The 20,442-nt window shown below is 28.8% G+C and overlaps 2 protein-coding genes across 3 annotated transcripts in view; one reads left to right on the top strand and one right to left on the bottom strand.

Moving 5' to 3' along the window:
* The window catches only part of subdued (anoctamin 1), a gene marked incomplete in the record, with an annotated part of 44,721 nt that extends 26,816 nt beyond the window's left edge, over window positions 1–17,905 (top strand). The window contains 2 exon segments of the mRNA XM_075289634.1: window positions 17,362–17,500; window positions 17,594–17,905. Coding sequence (XP_075145749.1) covers window positions 17,362–17,500; window positions 17,594–17,769 — 315 coding nt within the window.
* On the bottom strand, window positions 478–10,835 carry LOC142220463 (uncharacterized). Of its 2 annotated transcripts, XR_012717877.1 has the most exons (5): window positions 10,520–10,835; window positions 5,752–5,873; window positions 1,218–1,374; window positions 909–1,140; window positions 478–684 (listed from the first exon to the last, which is right to left on the bottom strand). XR_012717877.1 is itself a non-coding variant. In XM_075289635.1 (4 exons), the coding sequence occupies exons 1-4, from the start codon at window positions 10,719–10,721 to the stop codon at window positions 1,010–1,012; spliced, it is 612 nt and encodes a 203-aa protein (XP_075145750.1). In that variant the 5' UTR covers window positions 10,722–10,835; the 3' UTR covers window positions 478–1,009. The 2 variants fall into 2 exon arrangements, 1 of the variants encoding a protein (XP_075145750.1); XM_075289635.1 differs by having other exon boundaries at window positions 478–1,140.
* Window positions 17,906–20,442: the final 2,537 nt, after the last annotated feature.

Genomic DNA, 20,442 nt, shown 5'->3' with positions numbered 1-20,442 from the left:
CAAATCTACCCAAAAAAAACACCCACCAAAAACCCAAAACTGCCCAAACCAAAACTTTACCCCCCAACCTTTTTAGAAAAATTGCGATTTTTGGAAAATATTTGATGTCAAACGTTCCAGACAAGCGTTTGATGCATTAAAAATCATAAATATCACAAAATTTCTTAATTCACATCCAAAACATTGGATTCTCTTCACACAGTAAGATGTGATGCAAATTTAGTGCAACGGCTGTTAAAATGGTGGACATCTGTCCTACGACAAGCCCATGTTAAATTCATTGCTTCTGCGTCAATTTCGCACCACTTCCGGATCCGAAAAGAACATTTTCACAGCTGGGGCGCATTTTGTGCTGGGTGCGTTACGAACAGTATGACAATGTTGGGCGTCATTTTATTACCATATTAACTACACCATAGTTCATTTCTACTATTGTTGAGAATACTATAATTTGTACTGAACTTATTTGTACGCTAATTGATGTTTATTCCCATTTTTATTTACTTCATAAAATACAAAACAAAACATAATTTTTTAATATTTCCATTTTATTTCTTTAAATATAGATATGCTGATTTTCGTGAACCTCCTACCTCCAATAATAGATACAAATTTAGTAGTACCTACTATGTAATATTGGCATGTCGTTTGTGTTTTGTGGTTCTATTTGAGGTAAGTGGAAATCTATTAAAATAATAATTAAAAAAAAACAACAAATTTTAGAAATGGCACAAGATTTTTTTTTAACTTATAAATTTTACTCATTCATATATGTCGTTATTATGATCCTGAGTATTTTAAATCTATCTAATTTGAAAAAAAAAAACAAATATTTCATTCGCTTAAATATCGAAAAAAACACTAACGAGTAAACTTTTACTCTTTATGAGAGAATATTTTCTTCTTACATGGATTAAAGGATTTCTAGTTTTTCAAATGCCTTTGCATTGTCTTTGAATTTATATTCCAGGGTGTCTGTCTTGTTTATTTAACATATTCCATACGTCTCTCAAACTTTGACATGTTGAAACATTCCCGTTGCATCCACAATGCTTTCTTGTAGGACTTGATTTTCTTGTTGTTGAATTTTAAGAAATTTACACAGCCAATATATAGCAAAAGTGAATATAATATTGAACACTGTAATAAAAGAGAGTAGATAGTTATTGGAATTTTGTTTTTAATGATGATGGCTCGTATTTAATTCTGATACTTACTAATAAATATGCCAAACATTATGCTTCGTACTATACGTTTATCTGTGGCCGCATCGATATCATTGAATTTGATCTCCATTAGGATATAGGTGGTTATTTCCACCACCACGGAGACTATTGTATTTATAAGCCAAGGGGCAATGCAAATGGTACGTTTCTGAAAGATTCAAGGAAATTTTTATTAAATTATATAAAAATAATAATTTACTTATCTATACAAAATGCTACAATTTATATTCCTAGCCTTATCAAGCCTTATCAAGTTGGGAATAATGTCAATTTCGGAAAATCAATCGTTTCTTACAAAAGCCAACTATAAGAGTTTTTCAATATTTTGATTTTGTTACATTTTTAAAAACATTAAAATTTGTTTAGTATTTTCAGAAAATTACAAAAAGTCTAAAAAGTCGATTTTGATTAAACCCCGATTTTCGATTTTCTTTGAAAAAATTTCAACTTTTGTATCCCTACACTCCCTACATTTTGTCATTCATAACAACAAAAAATTTTGTTTAAAGAACAATTTTGTCTGTTGAAAAAGGAAAAGCAGGCAATATAATTGTTTCAACAAACAAGAGTTACTTGAAACAGCAAACATTTATTTCCAGCAAGCTTTCTGTTATTTTAACAGATTTTTGTGTGCTGTGTCTACTAACAAATTTCTTTGGGCGTAGAAAAAAATCAGAAAATAACTGCAAATATTCTAGCTATCAGTTACTACTTTTCAGTCAATTTTCTGCTATTCACACAAAACAAAATCCGATTCAATCACGAAATTAATTGATCCAATTAATGTTTTTAAGTGAAATGTCTTCAATCACAGAAATTATAGTATCAATTCAAAATTAATTAAAAGTCAATTAAAAAAAATTTTTGATTTTTGTTTCATTAAAATTTTTAATTGATTATTTTGTAAAATTCAATTAAAACTTTAATTGGAACAATTTTTGTGAAATGTTTTTCTGTGTTACAGCAGTTTTTTTAACATTTTTTTTTTGAGTTTACAAAAAATATTAAATGCCTTACTTACAGGACTTTGGATTTGGAGCTTATTGGAAGAAATTCTTGCCTGATAATGATCTTGTGCGAGAGAGATTCTCTATAAAAAAAATGAGAATGAAATCCATATCATAATCTATGCTAACATACACAGAAAAAAAAATTCACGAAAATTTTTCCAATTAAAGTCTTAAATGAGTTTTAAACAAGTATATACGGTCGTAAGTTCGGCCAGGCCGAAGCTTATGTACCCTCCACCATGGATTTCGTAGAAACTTCTACTGAAGCCGATGGCAAGGTATCTTAAAACTTCCTAACACCGTAATATATACCACATAGTCCATACGTGGTATATATTAAACTAAAAAAGGCCGATATAATTAAGTTTAAATTTTCTATAGAAATAAAATTTTGACAAAATAAAATTTTGACAACATTTTCTATAGAAGCAAAATTTTGACAAAATTTTCTATAGAAATAAAATTTGGAAAAAAATTTTCTATAGAAATAAAATTTTGACAAAATTTTCTATAGAAATAAAATTTTGACAAAATTTTGTATTAGAAATAACATTTTGACAATGTTTTCTATAAAAATAAAATTTTGGTAGATTATTTTTGGCTCGAGTGACAACCATGATTATGAACCGATATGGACCAATTTTTGTGTGATTGGGGATCGGCTATATATAACTATAGATCGATATGGACCAATTTTGCATGGTTATTAGCGGCCTTATACTAACACCACGTTGCAAATTTCAACCGAATCGGATGAATTTTGCTCCTCCAAGAGACTGCGGAGATCAAATCTGGGGAACGGTTTATATGGGGGTTATATATAATTATGGACCCATATGGACCAATTCTTGCATGGTTGTTGAGACCATATACTAACACCACGTACCAAATCTCAACTGGATCGGATGAATTTTGCTCCTCTAAGAGGCTCCGGAGGTCAAATCTGGGGATCGGCTTATATGGGGATATTATAATTATGGGTCGATGTGGACCAATTTTTGCATGGTCATTAGAGAACATATACCAACAACATGTATCAAATTTCAGCCGGGTCGGATGAATTTTGCTCCTCCAAGAGGCTCCGGAGTACAAATCTAGGGATCGATTTATATGGGGGCTATATATAATTATGGACCAATATGGACCAATTCTTGCATGGTTGTTAGAGACCATATACTAACACCACGTACCAAATTTCAACCGGATCGGATGAATTTTGCTCCTCTAAAAGGCTCCGGAGGTCAAATCTGGGGATCGGCTTATATGGGGGCTATATATAATTATGGGTCGATGTGGACCAATTTTTGCATGGTCATTAGAGAACATATACCAACACCATGTATCAAATTTCAGCCGGGTCGGATGAAATTTGCTTCCCTTAGAGGCTCCGCAAGCCAAATCGGGCGATCGGTTTATATGGGGGCTATATATAATTATGGACCGATGTGGACCAATTTTTGCATGGTTGTTAGAGACCATATACTAGCACCATGTACCAAATTTCAGCCGGATCGGATGAAATTAGCTTCTCTTAGAGCCAGGGCTGTGGAGCCGGAGTCTTGGAGTCGGAGTCTGAAGATTTTGCTGGAGTCGGAGTCGTAAAAATTTTGCTCGACTCCGACTCCGGCTAAACCAAATTTTTTAAAACACTTCACATTTTTGTAACTAAGCAAGTTTTTACGCCGTTTTAATGCCGATCCATTTTAATGCCCATATCAATTTATTTGAAATATTTCGAACAATCGAAATTATTTCTTTTTTAATTTTATTTTAAGGCCATATACATATATGGAATATTGACAGAAAATTTTTTCAAAGTTGTTTTTTATAGAAAATTTTGTCAAAATGTTATTTCTATAGAAAATTTTGTCAAAATTTTATTTCTATAAAAAATTTATTCAAAATTTTATTACTATAGAAATATTTTTTGCTATAGAAAATTTAGTCAAAATTTTATTTCTATAGAAAATTGAGGCAAAATTTTGTTTCTAAAGAAACAAAATTTTATTTCTATTGATAATTTTATTTCTATAAAAATTTAAGTCAAAATTTCATTTCTATAGAAAATTTTGCCAAAATTTTATAGTAGTAGATTTTTTATTAGAAAATTTGGTCAAAATTTTATTTCCATAAAAAATTTGCAAAAATTTTATAGTAATAGATTTTTTTATTAGAAAATTTGGTCAAAATTTTATTTCTATAAACATTTTATTTCTATAACACCATGTACCAAATTTCAGCCAGGTCGGATGAAATTTGCTTCCTGTAGAGCAATCGCAAGCCAAATTTGGGGGTCCGTTTATATGCGGGCTATACGTAAAAGTGGACCGATATAGCCCATTTGCAATACCATCCGACCAACATCAATAACAACTACTTGTGCCAAGTTTCAAGTCGATAGCTTGTTTCGTTCGGAAGTTAGCGTGATTTCAACAGACGGACGGACGGACATGCTCAGATCGACTCAGAATTTCACCACGACCCAGAATATATATACTTTGTGGGGTCTTAGAGCAATATTTCGATGTGTTACAAACGGAATGACAAAGTTAATATACCCCCATCCTATGGTGGAGGGTATAACAATATTCAATAAAAAATTTAATTGATTCAACAAAATTTTTAATTGATACAAAATATTGGATGCTTATTTAGCAAACTTTGTCTGCTATTTTTTAAACCTAATTTCCCTAAAACATGAAAGAAATAAATAAAGTCTGGAATTTGACGGAATTTTGCTCAAAAGTACGAAATTTCTTTAGGACAAATTATTTAGGACATATCAGCAAAGAAAATATTTGCTGATTTTATCAGCAAGTTCTTAAGAATATTCAAGGGCTGGAAAATACTATAAACTATTGTTGGTTCTTTAAAATCATTCGACTTAATATTTTCAAACTTAAATATTTTACAAATCATTATTCACTAGACCAAGAATTACAAAAATATAAAAGATTTTTTCTATAAGTGAGCCCAATAGAATTTTTAGATCGGTTTACAAAGCAGCTTTAGTAGAAAAGTAACATTACAGTAGACTGAAAAAATTCTTTAGGTGTAGTTTATTATCGAAAATGGTCTGCCTGCAAACGAAGAGGAATCTGCACAAAATATCAGAACGATAACTTCCGTTATCGCAGCCGTTAGCAAGATTTGCTGTAGTGATAAATCTACCACTTTTTCCCTGTGATTATACATTTGTGCCACTTTTTACTTATGTTGGGCAATTTTTTGTTTTCATTTCAAAAATTGTTTAAATCAAGAAATTTCCCACTATTATGTTTATTAAAATATTCGTCTCTATATTTTATTTTGTATATAAGAATTCAAAGAAAAACGAAAGACGTCCATTAAAACGTAATTGTCCGTGGACGAAACTGTGAACATTCCTTTTTGATTTTTCGTGAATGTTTCCGTTTCATTTTGTTACCGTCCGTTCACGATTTTAGAACTTAATTTTTTCCCTATTAGTGTATATAATTTTTACAAAACATAATGAAACCTTTGATAATTCTTACCTTTTTTATACCATCAATCAATAGAGTTGCCAATATAAAGTTAATCAATGATTTTATCCACAAAATAATGGCCATAACGACATAAAATGCATCGGGGAAATTATGCAGCAAAACATAATTGACTGTAATAAAATAAAAATTAAAAATTTTTAATAGAAATAAGCCTTATCGACTGATGCAAGAGAAATTTACTATCGGGTATAGAGAAAATCGAGGTTTTTGAAAGTCTATTTTCCTCGGTTTTAAAAAGCCGGAACGTATAATTTTGAGAAAAGAAAATGTAATTTAATTGTCACAACAAACAAAGAAAAATATGTAAATATTTTATTTAATTTTTTAAAGTTTAATTTTTATAGCCAGCACCATACAATGGTGACGGGGATATAATAAGTTTGTCATTCCGTTTGTAACACATCAAAATATCGATTTCCTACTATATAAAGTTTATATACTTTTGATCAGGGAGAAATCGATTTCCGACTATATAAAGTTTATATACTTTTGATCAGGGAGAAACGATATAAGCATGTCCGTCTGGCCGTCTGTCTGTTGTAATGACGTTACAGTCATCAATAATGGAGCTATCGTCCTGAAATTTGGCACAGAATCGTTCTTTGTCTGCACGCAGGCCAAGTTCGAAGATGGGCTATATCGGTCCAGGTTTTGATATAGCCCCCATATAGACCGATCTCCCGATTTTATTTCTTGGGCTTCTAGAATCCATAGTTTTTATCCAATTTGCCTGAAATTGGAAATCTAGAGGTATTCTAGGACCATAAAGAGGTGTGCCGAAAATGGTGATTAGCGGACCATGTTTTGATATAGCCCCCATATAGACCGATCTCCCGATTTTACTTCTTGGGCTTATAGAAACTGTAGTTTTTATCCAATTTGCCTGAAATTGGAAATCTAGAGATATTCTAGGACCATAAAGAGGTGTGCCGAAAATGACGATTAGCGGACCATGTTTTGATATAGCCCCCGTACAGACCCGAACTCCCGATTTTATTTCTTGGGCTTCTAGAATCCATAGTTTTTATCCAATTTGCCTGAAATTGGAAATCTAGCGGTATTCTAGGACCATAAAGAGGTGTGCCGAAAATGGTGCTTAGCGGACCATGTTTTGTAGTAGCCCCCATATAGACCCGAACTCCCGATTTTATTTCTTGGACTTCTAGAATCCGTAGTTTTTATCCAGTTTGCCCGAAATTGGAAATCTAGAGGTATTCTGGGACCATAAAGAGGTGTGCCGAAAATGGTGATTAGCGGACCATGTTTTGATATAGCCCCCATATAGACCCGATCTCCCGATTTTATTTCTTGGGCTTATAGAAACTGTAGTTTTTATCCAATTTGCCTGAAATTGGAAATCTAGAGATATTCTAGGACCATAAAGAGGTGTGCCGAAAATGGTGATTAGCGGACCATGTTTTTATATATCCCCCATATAGACCGATCTTCAGATTTTATTTCTTGGGCTTCTAGAATCCGTAGTTTTTATCCAATTTGCCTGAAATTGGAAATCTAGAGGTATTTTAGGACCATAAAGAGGTGAAAGGACGAAAATGGTGATTATCATCATTTTCTTTCACACTTACAAAAGATGTTTATGATTCCTCTAAAACTCAAACAAAAAATGGATTTATAAAATCCGGAATCTGATCTAGTCTTCATAGGTAAAATCTTTACATTTATCTTCAGGAAGCGTACTGGTTGAACTGATCTGCTTGGGAAAAAATCTGTCATCAAACCCCCCTGAAATTTTCAAAGGAAACTAGTATATTTGATTCATGGTGGTGGGTATTTAAGATTCGGCCCCCGACCGAACTTACATTTATTTGTACGTGAATAGCTTTGTTAGTATAACAAAAAAAAACAGAATAAAAATTCTACAAATGATATCTGCATCCTAATTTTAATTTTATGAAGCCTCGATTTAGAGCTTCCAAGTGGGTCCAAGTGAATGTGTCTTGTGCCATTCTCCGCATTCCGTGCTCGGAAGAAATACCAAAAACATTAGCGCTAAGATCTTTGGAATCGGACAAGTTTTTTTCCCAATATACACCGTATTAGTGAACCAATAGGACGCCATTTGGCGAAGGAAAAATATTCTTTCACAAGATGGGCGAATTCTTTGTAAAATTTACAAAATTCTCATCTTTTTGGTGGGAGACACGAATTTAGTAGTTTTTTTATATAATATATTTAATTTAATTTAATATGTTTAATATGCAAAACAATTCTTAAAGTCAAAGCATAATAATTCCATGAACTAAAATAGAATTAAATTTGCTTTAGTAGCATATAGGGTTCACTTTTTTTAGTGCACACAGAGAAAAAAATTTCAAGAAATTTTTTCCAATTAAAGTCTTAATTTACTTTTAAAAAATATTCAATCAAGAAATTAATTGATTCAATTAATTTTTTAATAGCAATCAAAATCAATCACAACAATTAATAGTATCAATTAATTTTTTAATTGGATTAAATAATTTTTTAATTGATACTATAGTTTCTGTGATTGATGACATTTCAATTAAAAAATTAATTGGATCAATTAATATCGTGATTGAATCAGAAAAAAAAATTGTGTGCAGCCTTCAATCTCACTACGGTTAATATTTCTTTGTTTTAGACCTTTGCAGAATTTCTTTGTTACCAAAGAAAAAAATAACAGTCTATTTTGTAAAGCTTGAGAAAACGCCTACACAAAAAAACATTTTTGATTCAATCACGAAATTAATTGATCCAATTAATTTTTTAATTGAAATGTCTTCAATCACAGAAATAATAGTATCAATTAAAATATTAATTGATACTATTAATTTTTGTGATTGATTTTTGTTTCATTTAAAAAATTTGTTGAATCAATTCAATTTTAATTTAATATTTTTATACTCTCCACCATAGGATGTGGGTATATTAACTTTGTCATTCCGTTTGTAACACATCGAAATATTGCTCTAAGACCCCATAAATTATATATATTCTGGGTCGTGGTGAAATTCTGAGTCGATCTGAGCATTTCCGTCCGTCCGTCCGTCTGTTGAAATCACGCTAACTTCCGAACGAAAAATGCTATCGACTTGAAACTTGGCACAAGTAGTTGTTATTGATGTAAGTCGGATGGTATTGCAAATGGGCCATATCGGTCCACTTTTACGTATAGCTCCCATATAAACGGACCCCCAAATTTGGCTTGCAGACCCTCTAAGAGAAGCAAATTTCATCCGATCCGGCTGAAATTTGGTACATGGTGTTAGTATATGGTCTCTAACAACCATGCAAAAATTGGTCCACATCGGTCTATAATTATATATAGCCCCCATATAAACCGATCCCCCGATTTGGCTTTCGGAGCCTCTAAGAGAAGCAAATTTCATCCGATCCAGCTGAAATTTGGTACATGGTGTAAGCATATGGTCTCTAACAACTATGCAAAAATTGGTCCACATCGGTCCATAATTATATATAGCCCCCATATAAGCCGATCCCCAGATTTGACCTCCGGAGCCCCTTGGAAGAGCAAAATTCATCCGATTCCGTTGGAATTTGGTACGTGATGTTAGTATATGGTATCCAACAACCATGCAGGAATTGGTCCACATCGGTCCATAATTATATATAGCCCCCATATAAATCGATCCACAGATTTGACCTCCGGTGCCTTTTGGAGAAGCAAAATTCATCCGATCTGGATGAAATTTGGTACGTGGTGGTAGTACATGATATTTAACAACCATGCCAAAAGTGGTCCATATCAGTCCATAATCATGTATAGCCCCCATATAAACCGATCCCGAGATTTGGTTTTGGAGCCTCTTGGAGGAGCAAATTTGATCCGAGTCAGTTGAAATTTGGTACATTGTGCTAGTATATGGCCGTTAACAACCATACCTAACTAGTTCCATATCGGTCTATAGTTATATATAGCCCTCAGATAAATCGATCCCCAATTACACAAAAATTTGTCCATATCAAGTTCATAACTGTATATAGCCCCCATATAAGCGACCCCCATATTTCAATTCTGGCTCCCTACGTACCGTGCAAAAATCCATATCGATTCGTAATTATTTGTAGACTTACCTACACATACCTTTTTTGTCTAATATATACCTCGTATGGACTAACTCACAATTTAGAAAACGATTTAAGATACCACAACCCAAGTAATTCGATTGTGGATGGCAGTCTTTAGTACAAGTTTCTATGCAATCCATGGTGGAGGGTACATAAGATTCGGCCTGGCCGAACTTCGGCCGTATATACTTGTTTAAAACTCAATTAAAACTTTAATTGGAAAAATGTTCGTGAATTTTTTTTCTGTGTACACAAAGAAAATCATTAAAATTTTCTTCTACCAATGGATGCCTAAGGTGAAACATAATATGTTTGAACTACACAAACAATATTTTTTTTTGACCAATCGTAAAAGTATATATGCATGAAGCAGAATCTGTTTGGGGTATATGGTACAGAAGCGATTTTTTGAGGGTGTGCCTATCTTGAACATCGTATGGCGCTAATGTTATTTTTGCAATTTCGAATTTCTTGTTCTTTTAAACTACAATATTTTTTAACCAGAGATATTTTTTAACAAGAAAAACAAATATACCGAATAAATTTTCTTATATTTATCGAAAAATTTTTAGTTATTTTTAAAGTATCGGTGTTTTATCGGCACTTTAAAATGTTCTAAAGTAACCTACATTTTCGTTCCTGGTGGATTCATTGTTTTTGAGTGTATGATATTAAAGTAACTTACCCACAGATGACATTAAATTACTTAAAGGATCCACAATTTGGACATTGTCATTTGATGATATACCCCAATTGGTCAAATTAAAATAATCCGTATACAAATAGTAACTACAAAGGCACAATGTGGCCAATGAGGCTATAATATCCACAGCTCCTATACAGTAACCCACTGTGCGGAGATTTAAACAACAGGCAAATCGTTTCATTGTAACTTTCAAATTTCCGTTATTTTTGAATATATTTTCAAATATATTTTTTCTTTCAATCTAAATTCCTTTCAATTTTTCCGCCGTTTTACTTATGAGGATGTTTTTCCGATGATGTTCTTTAAGCTACTAAAATCATATTCTTGGATTCGCATAGCTGGTGCATCGATACATTCTGGCCAAATGACATTTTCCCTTAAGAAGAGCCAGAGGAGATGGGCAGGGTATATACGAATTGTCGCCCATGTGTATAGTGTTTGTCATCTTATGTGGCCTGATTTAGATGCCTGTATTTTTGCTCTAGCGTCTAAAAACAGCATTAAAATTGGAATTCTTGTTGTTGTAGTTGGTAGTACAAAAGACCTTTAGTTCGATGATCTTTGACATAAAAAAAGAAGAGATTGGTAATGAGTTGAACCACCATCCAACACATAGCGTGTTCGACCCACCACCTACCTATCGGTTGGTGGATTTGGCTATTCACTTTCGCCTTTTCTTTGTTGCTCTCATTAATCAATGGAAGGTTTGGTTCTAATGTAAAATAAAGTTCTTCTTGGTTTCATTCTGAACAATTTAATTGGACGCATTTTCTGATGGGTTTCCATTGCAACCTTAATCCCTTGATGCTCTGGTTTTGGGGTTTCTTCGAAGCGAGGACAACACATAGAGACACTAAAAAGTGTCCCACATTTATATAATAATACAATTCAATATGCTGTCAGTAATCATGTCACCTTGGAGATTAATGAGGGTTCAGGAGAAAAACAATTTGATTAAATAATAATAACATTGATCTGAATGAAAATGTGACTGTAGGTTAGGTTAGGTGGCAGCCCGATGTATCAGGCTCACTTAGACTATTCAGTCCATTGTGATACCACAGTGGTGAACTTCTATCTTAACACTGAGTGCTGCCCGATTCCATGTTAAGCTCAATGACAAGGGATCTCCTTTTTATAGCCGAGTCCGAACGGCGTTCCACATTCCAGTGAAACCACTTAGAGAAGCTTTGAAACCATCAGAAATGTCACCAGCATTACTGAGGTGGGATAATCCACCGCTGAAAAACTTTTTGGTGTTCGGTCGTAGCAGGAATCGAACCTTGTGTATGCAAGGCAGGCATGCTAACCATTGCACCACGGTGGCTCCCAAATGTGACTGTAAGAAATTCTGGCCTCGTAATATATTGCTGGGTAATATAAGTGATATACTAATATCACGCACGAAATTTCAAATTTTTCAAATTTCGGATAGAATTTGCTCCTCCAACAGGCTCGGAAATCAAATCTGTGAATCGGTTTATATGAGGGCTATGTATAATTACGGACTGCTGTGGACAAATGTTTGCATGGTTCTTCGACGGCATATAAGTTAGAGGTGTGCACGTGACACGAAATTATCGTGACTCACGAAAATGTTCGTGACTCACGCTGACGGCAACGGCGTGAGTGTGCGTGAGCGTGATTAACCAACCAAATGTCGTGCGTGAGCGTGAGTCACGAAAATAATATCTACGTGAGTGTCCGTGAGTAACGAATTTCGGAAAAACACGCTCACGAAAATAATCCCGCTTACGAACATAAAATGCTTACGAGTGGTAAGAGTTTTATAACGCACTCGATTTTAACCACACTCATGTTTTCTGTCAGGTTCTATAGGTAAATCACTCATAAAATTATTCGTGAGTCACAAGGTTTTTCGTGAGTCACTACATTTTTCGTGAGTCACGACATTAAAAATACTTTCGTGCGTGAGTGTGCGTGAGTACAAATTTTATTTTCGTGAGCGTGAGTCCTACCAAAAAATATCGTGCGTGAGTGTGCGTGAATAAGATTTCTCTGTCGTGAGTGTGCGTGAGCAAAATATTACTCACGTGTACACCTCTGATATAAGTGACGTGGTTGGGGCCAGTATGGGAGATCAAAATTCAACATTTTGACGGACATACGACATATACAAATTCCAGACGGATTAAATGGACTGACGGACTGAGCGTCAATTCCAGACGGAATTGTCAGATTTTCCCTGCGTGGAAGGGTGGGAGGATGTGCACATCCAGTATCTCCCATACTGGTCACCCACACACAAAAAATTTTTTTTCTGGTTCAATCACGAAATTAATTGATCCAATTAATTTTTTAATTGAAATGTCTTCAATCACAGAAATGATAGTATCAATTAAAAAATTAATTGAAGGCCAATTAAAAAATTAATTGATCTAATTAATTAATTAATTAACTGATACTATTAATTTTTGTGATTGATTTTTGTTTCAATTAAAAAATTTGTTGAATCAATTAAATTTTTAATTGAATATTTTTTAAAACTTAATTAAAATTTTAATTGCAAAAATGTTCGTGAAATTTTTTTCTGTGCACGTCACTCATATACTTACATGGCATACAGAATTTCAACCGGATCGGATGATATTTGCTCTTCCATGTGGCTCCGGAAGTTAAATATGGGAATCGGTATATTTGGGGGTTATATATAATTATTATGGCTTTGCGCCAACTGATATTGCAACAACACTAAGCCGATTTTCGATAACTAATATTTGTTTTTGTTCTCTAACACCAAAATATAAAAGGGAACCCTCGTATGGGGCCTATACCTAAAAGTCTAGTCTGATATGCAATACCATTGCAACGTCTACATTCGATTTGTGCAAAAATCGACTGTTTACCAATGGAAAAGTTGATTTTCTGAATTTGTTAAATTCGAGTTTTCGACTTGCACACAAAAAAATTTTTTTCTGATTCAATCACGAAATTAATTGATCCAATTAATTTTTAATTAAAATGTCTTCAATCACAGAAATGATAGTATCAATTAAAAAATTAATTGAAGGTCAATTAAAAAGTTAATTGATCCAATTAAAAATTAATTGATACTATTATTTTTGTGATTTATTATTGTTTCAATTAAAAAATTTGTTGAATCAATTAAATTTTTAATTGAATATTTTTTAAAACTCAATTAAAATTTTAATTGGAAAAATTTTCGTGAATTTTTTTTGTGTGTGTTCGAACCTAAAGTAGATTAGTCGATTTCGAGGATAACAAAAAAACGATCTCATCTAAATGAGTTGAGAAGTTTGTCCGGAAACATACTGAAACATTTTTGTAAAATATATTTTAAAACTTATTTGTTTTTAATATGTGCCCAGTGTGAAGATTACCTTGATATTTATGCAGTTTAATGAGTATTTAAATGGCTTCTTTTCAAGACTTTATTATGGCATCATTTAGTAAACATGTGGTGAAATATGTTAATGGTAAATAAATGAATTACAATCACGGTTGCCACAGTTGGTAGAATTCTACAAAAAATGGTAGAGTTTTTACTGTTTGGTAGAATTTTGACAAAATTTTCTATAGAAATAAAATTTTGATAAAATTTTCTATAGAAATAAAATTTTGATAAAATTTTCTATGGAAATATAATTTTGATAAAATTTTCTATGGAAATAAAATTTTGGTAAAACTCTATAGAAAAGAAAAATTAGGGATATTTTCTATAGAAATAAAATTTTAAGAATATTTTTTGTAAAAATAAAATTCCGAAAATTTTTTCTACAGAAATAAAATTTTGATAAAATTTTCTATAAAATAAAATTTTAAGAATATTTTTTGTAAAAATAAAATTCCGAAAATTTTTCACAGAAATAAAATTTTGACAAAATTTTCTATAGAAATAAAATTTTGACAAAATTTTCTATAGAAATAAAATTTTGTATAAAAATAAAATTTTGACAAAATTTTGTATAGAAATAAAATTTTGACAAAAATTTCTATAAAAAACATGTGACAAAATTGTCTATAGAAATAAAATTTTGGAAAATTTTATATAGAAATAAAATGTTGACAAAATTTTCTATAGAAATAAAATTTTGACAAAATGTTTTAAAGAAATAAAATTTTAAAAATATTTTCTATAGAAATAACATTTTGAAAAAATTTTCTATCGAAATAAATTTTCTATGAAATAAATTCTACAAAAATAAAAATCTCAGAAAATTTTCTATAGAAATAAAATTTTGAGAAAATTTTCTATAGAAATACAATTTTGTGACAATTTTTTATAGAAATAAAATTCTATAGAAATAAAATGTTGACAAAATTTTCTATAGAAATAAAAATTGTGACAAAATTTTCTATGAAATAAGTTCTACAAAAATAAAAATCTCAGAAAATTTTCTATGGAAATAAAATTTTGAGAAAATTTTCTATAAAAATAAAATTTTGAGAACATTTTCTATAGAAATACAATTTTGTGACAATTTTCTATAGAAATAAAATTTTGAGAGCATTTTCTATAGAAATAAAATTTTAAGACAATTTCTATAAAAATAAAATTCTGAGAACATTTTCTATAGAAATAAAATTTTGAGAATATTTTCTATAGAAATAAAATTTTGTGACAATTTTCTATAGAAATAAAATTTTGAGAACATTTTCTATAGAAATACAATTTTGTGACAATTTCTATAAAAATAAAATTCTGAGAACATTTTCTATAAAAATAAAATTTTGAGAATATTTTCTATAGAAATAAAATTTTGTGACAATTTTCTATAGAAATAAAATTTTGAGACAATTTTCTGTAGAAATAAAATTTTGAAAAAATTTTCTATAGAAATAAAATTTTTAGAAAACTTTATATAGAAATAAAATTTTTAGAAAATTTTCTATAGAAATTAAATTTTTAGAAAATTTTCTATAGAAATTAAATTTTGACATATAGAAATAAAATTCTGACAAAATTTTCTATGAAAATTTTGTAAAAAATTTCGTTAGAAATAGAATTTTGAGAAAACTATCTTCTATAGAAATTTTGAAAAAAAATTGTTATAGAAATAAATAGAAATAAAATGTTCTATAGAAATAAAGTTTTGACAAAATTTTACATAGAAATATAATTTTGACAAAATTTTCTATAGAAATAAAATTTTTAGAAAATTTTCTATAGAAAGAAAATTTTGACAAAGAAATAAAATTTTAGGATTATTTTCTATAGAAATAAAATTCTGACAATATTTTCTATAGAAATATTTTGACAACATTTTCTACAGAAATAAAATTTTGAGAAAATTTTCTATAGAAATAAAATTTTGACAAAATGTTCTAAAGAAATAAAATTTTAAGTATATTTTCCATAGAAGTAAAATTTTAAGAATATTTTCTATAGAAATAAAATTCTGACAAAATTTTCTATAGAAATAAATTTTCTATGAAATAAATTCTACAAAAATAAAATTTTGACAACATTTTCTATAGAAATAAAATTTTGACAAAATTTTGTATAGAAATAAATTTTGACAAAATTTTCCATAGACATAAAATTTTGACAAAATTTTCTATAGAAATAAAATGTTGAGAAAATTTTCTATAGAAATAAAATTTTGTGAAAATTTTTTATAGAAATAAAATTTTGTGAAAATTTTCTATAGAAATACAATTTTGTGAAAATTTTCTATAGAAATAAAATTTTGTGAAAATTTTCTATAGAAATAAAATTTTGTGAAAATTTTCTATAGAAATAAAATTTTGACAAAATTTTCTATAGAAATAAAATTTTGACAAAATTTTCTATTGAAATTAAATTTTTAGAACTTTTTCTATAGAAATAAAATTTTTAGAAAATTTTCTATAGAAATGCAATTTTGTAAAAATTTTCGTTAGAAGTAGAATTTTGGGAAAATATCTTCTATAGATATTTAAAAAAATGCTATAGAAATAAATAGAAATAAAATGTTCTATAGAAATAAAATTTTGTCAAAATAAAAAGTTTTAAAAGTTTTAATATCTTTAAAATTTTTAATTACAAAGTCCACTTTGAAGTTCCTCCTTTTAGAAGAAGTAGTAATTTTTCCCTTGTTAGTGCAAGCTTAAATAGTCAAAAGATTTAAAATTCGATGCATTTGCAATTCAAGGGATTTTTATATCCCCAAATAATGTTCAATAAATGGAGAGACGATAATATATATTGTCATATTATATATTATGATCTCTGCTAATACTGAAATAAAATTCTAAAAAAATATACTTACCACAAAAATGATATCAATAACTTCAAAAAAAAATTTTTTTTTGTAATATGGTAGATTTTTGGTAAATTTTTCTTAAAATTTTGGTAAATTATTTTTTGGCACGAGTGGCAACCGTGATTACAATAGCATTGAATTATTCTTGAACAGCCAATTGACCTTAATCTTCCCAAACATACGATTGAATCGATAATAGTAAAGCTATGAGAGAGAAACATGATTATCGTGATTATATTTAAAGAGCAAAATACTATGATTGAGAATATTTTTATGGGGGGGACCATGCCATTTTCACCGCGTTAATGTTCGTAGCATAGTGAATATAATTTTCAATGAAAATAATATGATCACCGTCCATAAAATAGCATTGTTTTCTTTTAGTAATGAATAGCTGGAATATATCAAAAAATGTGCAGCTGTGATTCTTTTCGGAGGAAGAATTATTTGTTTTTTGTTTTGTTGTTTTTGTAGAAGAAATTGGTTACAAATAAAATTGTTGTAAAAACGTTACATCCTATTGCTTAAGATTTCACTTTTAATTCCATGGAAATTAATAACATTTCTTGTCTTCTGTATTCATTCACTCCACAGAATTTCGTTGCCTTGGTTATGATAATAGTACGATGGTGTATACCCGATATGAGTGTTGAACTAAGGGATCAAATACGTCGTGAAGCGTATATAACAAATGAAATAATTATTGAACAGGAGACAAGACGAGCCAGAATGGGTAAGTTCTATTTGAAATAATACTCCAATTTCCATATCATATATATTTCACAATATTGTTGTTTTATACTTTCATTTTCGCATACATCTATAGAACGTGCCAAAGGTAGCTCATCAGTACGCTTGCGTGATACAGAATCAAATACGCCAGATCCCAATGATCGTTTCATACGCATCGAACAGCTATTGTCTAGTGAATTATCCCAGTCACAAATGGATCTTATTATACATGGTAGTTCAGCAGAGACTGGTATACGTGGAGAAGTTTAGGACAATGCTAGTGTGTATAATAGGATTAACTGATAGTTTTAAGAATTCAGAAACAGAAAGACTAAAGTTTAATTTCTCAACATGAATCAAAAAAAAAAAAAAAAAACAATTATTGTAGATTATATATTTCATGTTATCCCAATTTTTTATTTTTTTTTTTATATTTTAAAGTGAGATATTACGGTTTTATTTTTATTAGTTAATTATTTTTATCTTGATATATATGATAATCTCTTTTAGCTGCCCAAGAATTGGTAGTATTCTCAAAATGTGACATGTGACAAACTGGAATTCTACACCCAAAGAAATTTGTTAGTAGATACAGCAGAAAAGTCTGCTGAAACAGCAAAAAGTCTGCTGAAGAAGGGAAACAGTCACTGTTTGCTGAAATAGCAAACATTGTGCGCTATTTTTAAAGCTCGACTACACTAAAACATGCTTTAGTTTGGCTACAACAAATAAAAATGTCAAATTAGGGGCTATCGTATCACAGTTGCCACTCGAGCCAAAAATAATCTACCAAAATTTAATGACAATTTTTATTTTGAAAAATTTTACTTTCACAGAAAATTTTGTTAACATTTTATTTCTATAATAAATTTTGCCAAAATTTTATTTCTATAGAAAATTTTGTCAAAATTTTATTTCTATAGAAAATTTTGTCAAAATGTTATTTCTATAGAAAATTTTGTCAAAATTTTATTTCTATAGAAAATTTTGTCAAAATTTTATTTATATAGAGAATTGTGTCCAATTTTTTTTTCTATAGAAAATTTTGCCAAATTTTATTTCTGTAGAAAATTTTGTTAAAATTTTATTTCCATAGAAAATTTTGTCAACATTTTATTACTATAGAATATTTTATCAAAATTTTATTTCTGTGGAAAATTTTGTCAAAATTTTATTTCTATAGAAAATTTTGTTAAAATTTTATTTCCATAGAAAATTTTGTCAATATTTTTTTTTTTCTGTAGAAAATTTTGTTAAATTTTTATTTCCATAGAAAATTTTGTCAAAATTTTATTACGGTAGCAGATTTTATCAAAATGTTATTTCTATGGAAAATTTTGTCAAATTTTTATTTCTGTAGAAGTTTTTATCAACATTTTATTTCTATTGAAAATTTTGTCTAAATTTTATTTCTGTAGAAAATTTTATTTCCATAGAAAATTTTGTCAAAATTTTATTTCCATAGAAAATTTTGTCAAAATTTTTTTCTTTAGAAAATTTTGTTAAAATTTTATTACTGTAGAAGATTTTATCAAAATTTTATTTCTATAGAAAATTTTGTCAAAATTTTATTTCTATAGAAAATTTTGTCAAAATTTTATTTATATAGAAATTGTGTCCAAATTTTTTTCCATAGAAAATTGTGTCCAATTTTTTTTCTATAGAAAATTTTGTCAAAATTTTATTTCTGTAGAAAATTTTGTTAAAATTTTATTTCCATACAAAATTTTGTCAAAATTTTATTACTGTAGAATATTTTATCAAAATTTTATTTCTATGGAAAATTTTGTCAAATTTTTATTTCTGTAGAAGATTTTATCAAAATTTTATTTCTATAGAAAATTTTGTCAAAATTTTATTTCTATAGAAAATTTTGTCCAAATTTTATTTATATAGAAAATTGTGTCAAAATTTTTTTCCATAGAAAACTGTGTCCAATTTTTTTTCTATAGAAAATTTTGTCAAAATTTTATTTCTGTAGAAAATTTTGTTAAATTTTATTTCCGTAGAAAATTTGTCAAAATTTTACTTCTATAGAAAATTTTGTCAAAATTTTATTTCTATGGAAAATGTTGACAAAATTTTATTTCTGTAGAAAATTTTATTAAAATTTTATTTCCATAGAAAATGTTGTCAACATTTTATTTGTGTAGAAGATTTTATCAAAATTTTATTTCTATGGAAAATTTTGTCAAATTTTTATTTCTGTAGAAAATTTTGTCAATATTTTTATCTATACAAAATTTTGTCAAAATTTTACTTCTATAGAAAATTTGTCAAAATTTAATTTCTATAGAAAATTTTGTCAAAATTTTATTTCTGTAGAAAATTTTGTCAAAATTTTATTTCTGTAGAAGATTTTGTCAAAATTTTATTTCTGTAGAAGATTTTATCAACATTTCATTTCTATTGAAAATTTTGTCAAATTTTTATTTCTGTAGAAAATTTTGTCAAAATTTTATTTCTGTTGAAAATTATGTCAAAATTTTATTTCCATAGAAAATTTTGTTAAAATTTTACTTCTATTTGACAAAATTTTATTTCTGTAGAAAATTTTATTTCTATAGAAAAACTTGTCAAAATTTTATTTCTGTAGCAATTTTGTCATAATTTAATATATATAGAAAATGTTGTTAAAATATTATTTCTATAGAAAACTTTGTCTAAATTTTATTTCTATAGAAAATTTTGTCAAAATTTTATTTCCATAGAAAATTTTGTCAAAATTTTTTTTTTCTGTAGAAAATTTTGTTAAAATTTTATTTCTATGGAAAATTTTGTCAAAATTTTATTACTGTAGAAGATTTTATCAAAATTTTATTTCTATGGAAAATTTTGTCAAATTTTTATTTCTGTAGAAGATTTTAACAAAATTTTATTTCTATAGAAAATTTTGTCAAAATTTTATTTCTATAGAAAATTTTGCCAAAATTTTATTTATAT

Source organism: Haematobia irritans, chromosome 1 (genome assembly GCF_050003625.1).
Source record: "Haematobia irritans isolate KBUSLIRL chromosome 1, ASM5000362v1, whole genome shotgun sequence".
Classification (NCBI taxonomy): Eukaryota; Metazoa; Arthropoda; class Insecta; order Diptera; family Muscidae; genus Haematobia; species Haematobia irritans.
This window is presented reverse-complemented; position numbering and strand designations above follow the sequence as displayed.

Bases quoted from the DNA above. Each gene is read 5' to 3' on its own strand.
- LOC142220463 (XM_075289635.1), bottom strand. From the start codon at position 10,721: ATGAAACGATTTGCCTGTTGTTTAAATCTCCGCACAGTGGGTTACTGT. The intron at 5,874-10,519 runs GTAAGTTACTTT...ATTTTATTACAG, and splicing joins TAATTTAATGTCATCTGTGG to TCAATTATGTTTTGCTGCAT. The intron at 1,141-1,217 runs GTAAGTATCAGA...CTTTTATTACAG, and splicing joins AATGTTTGGCATATTTATTA to TGTTCAATATTATATTCACT.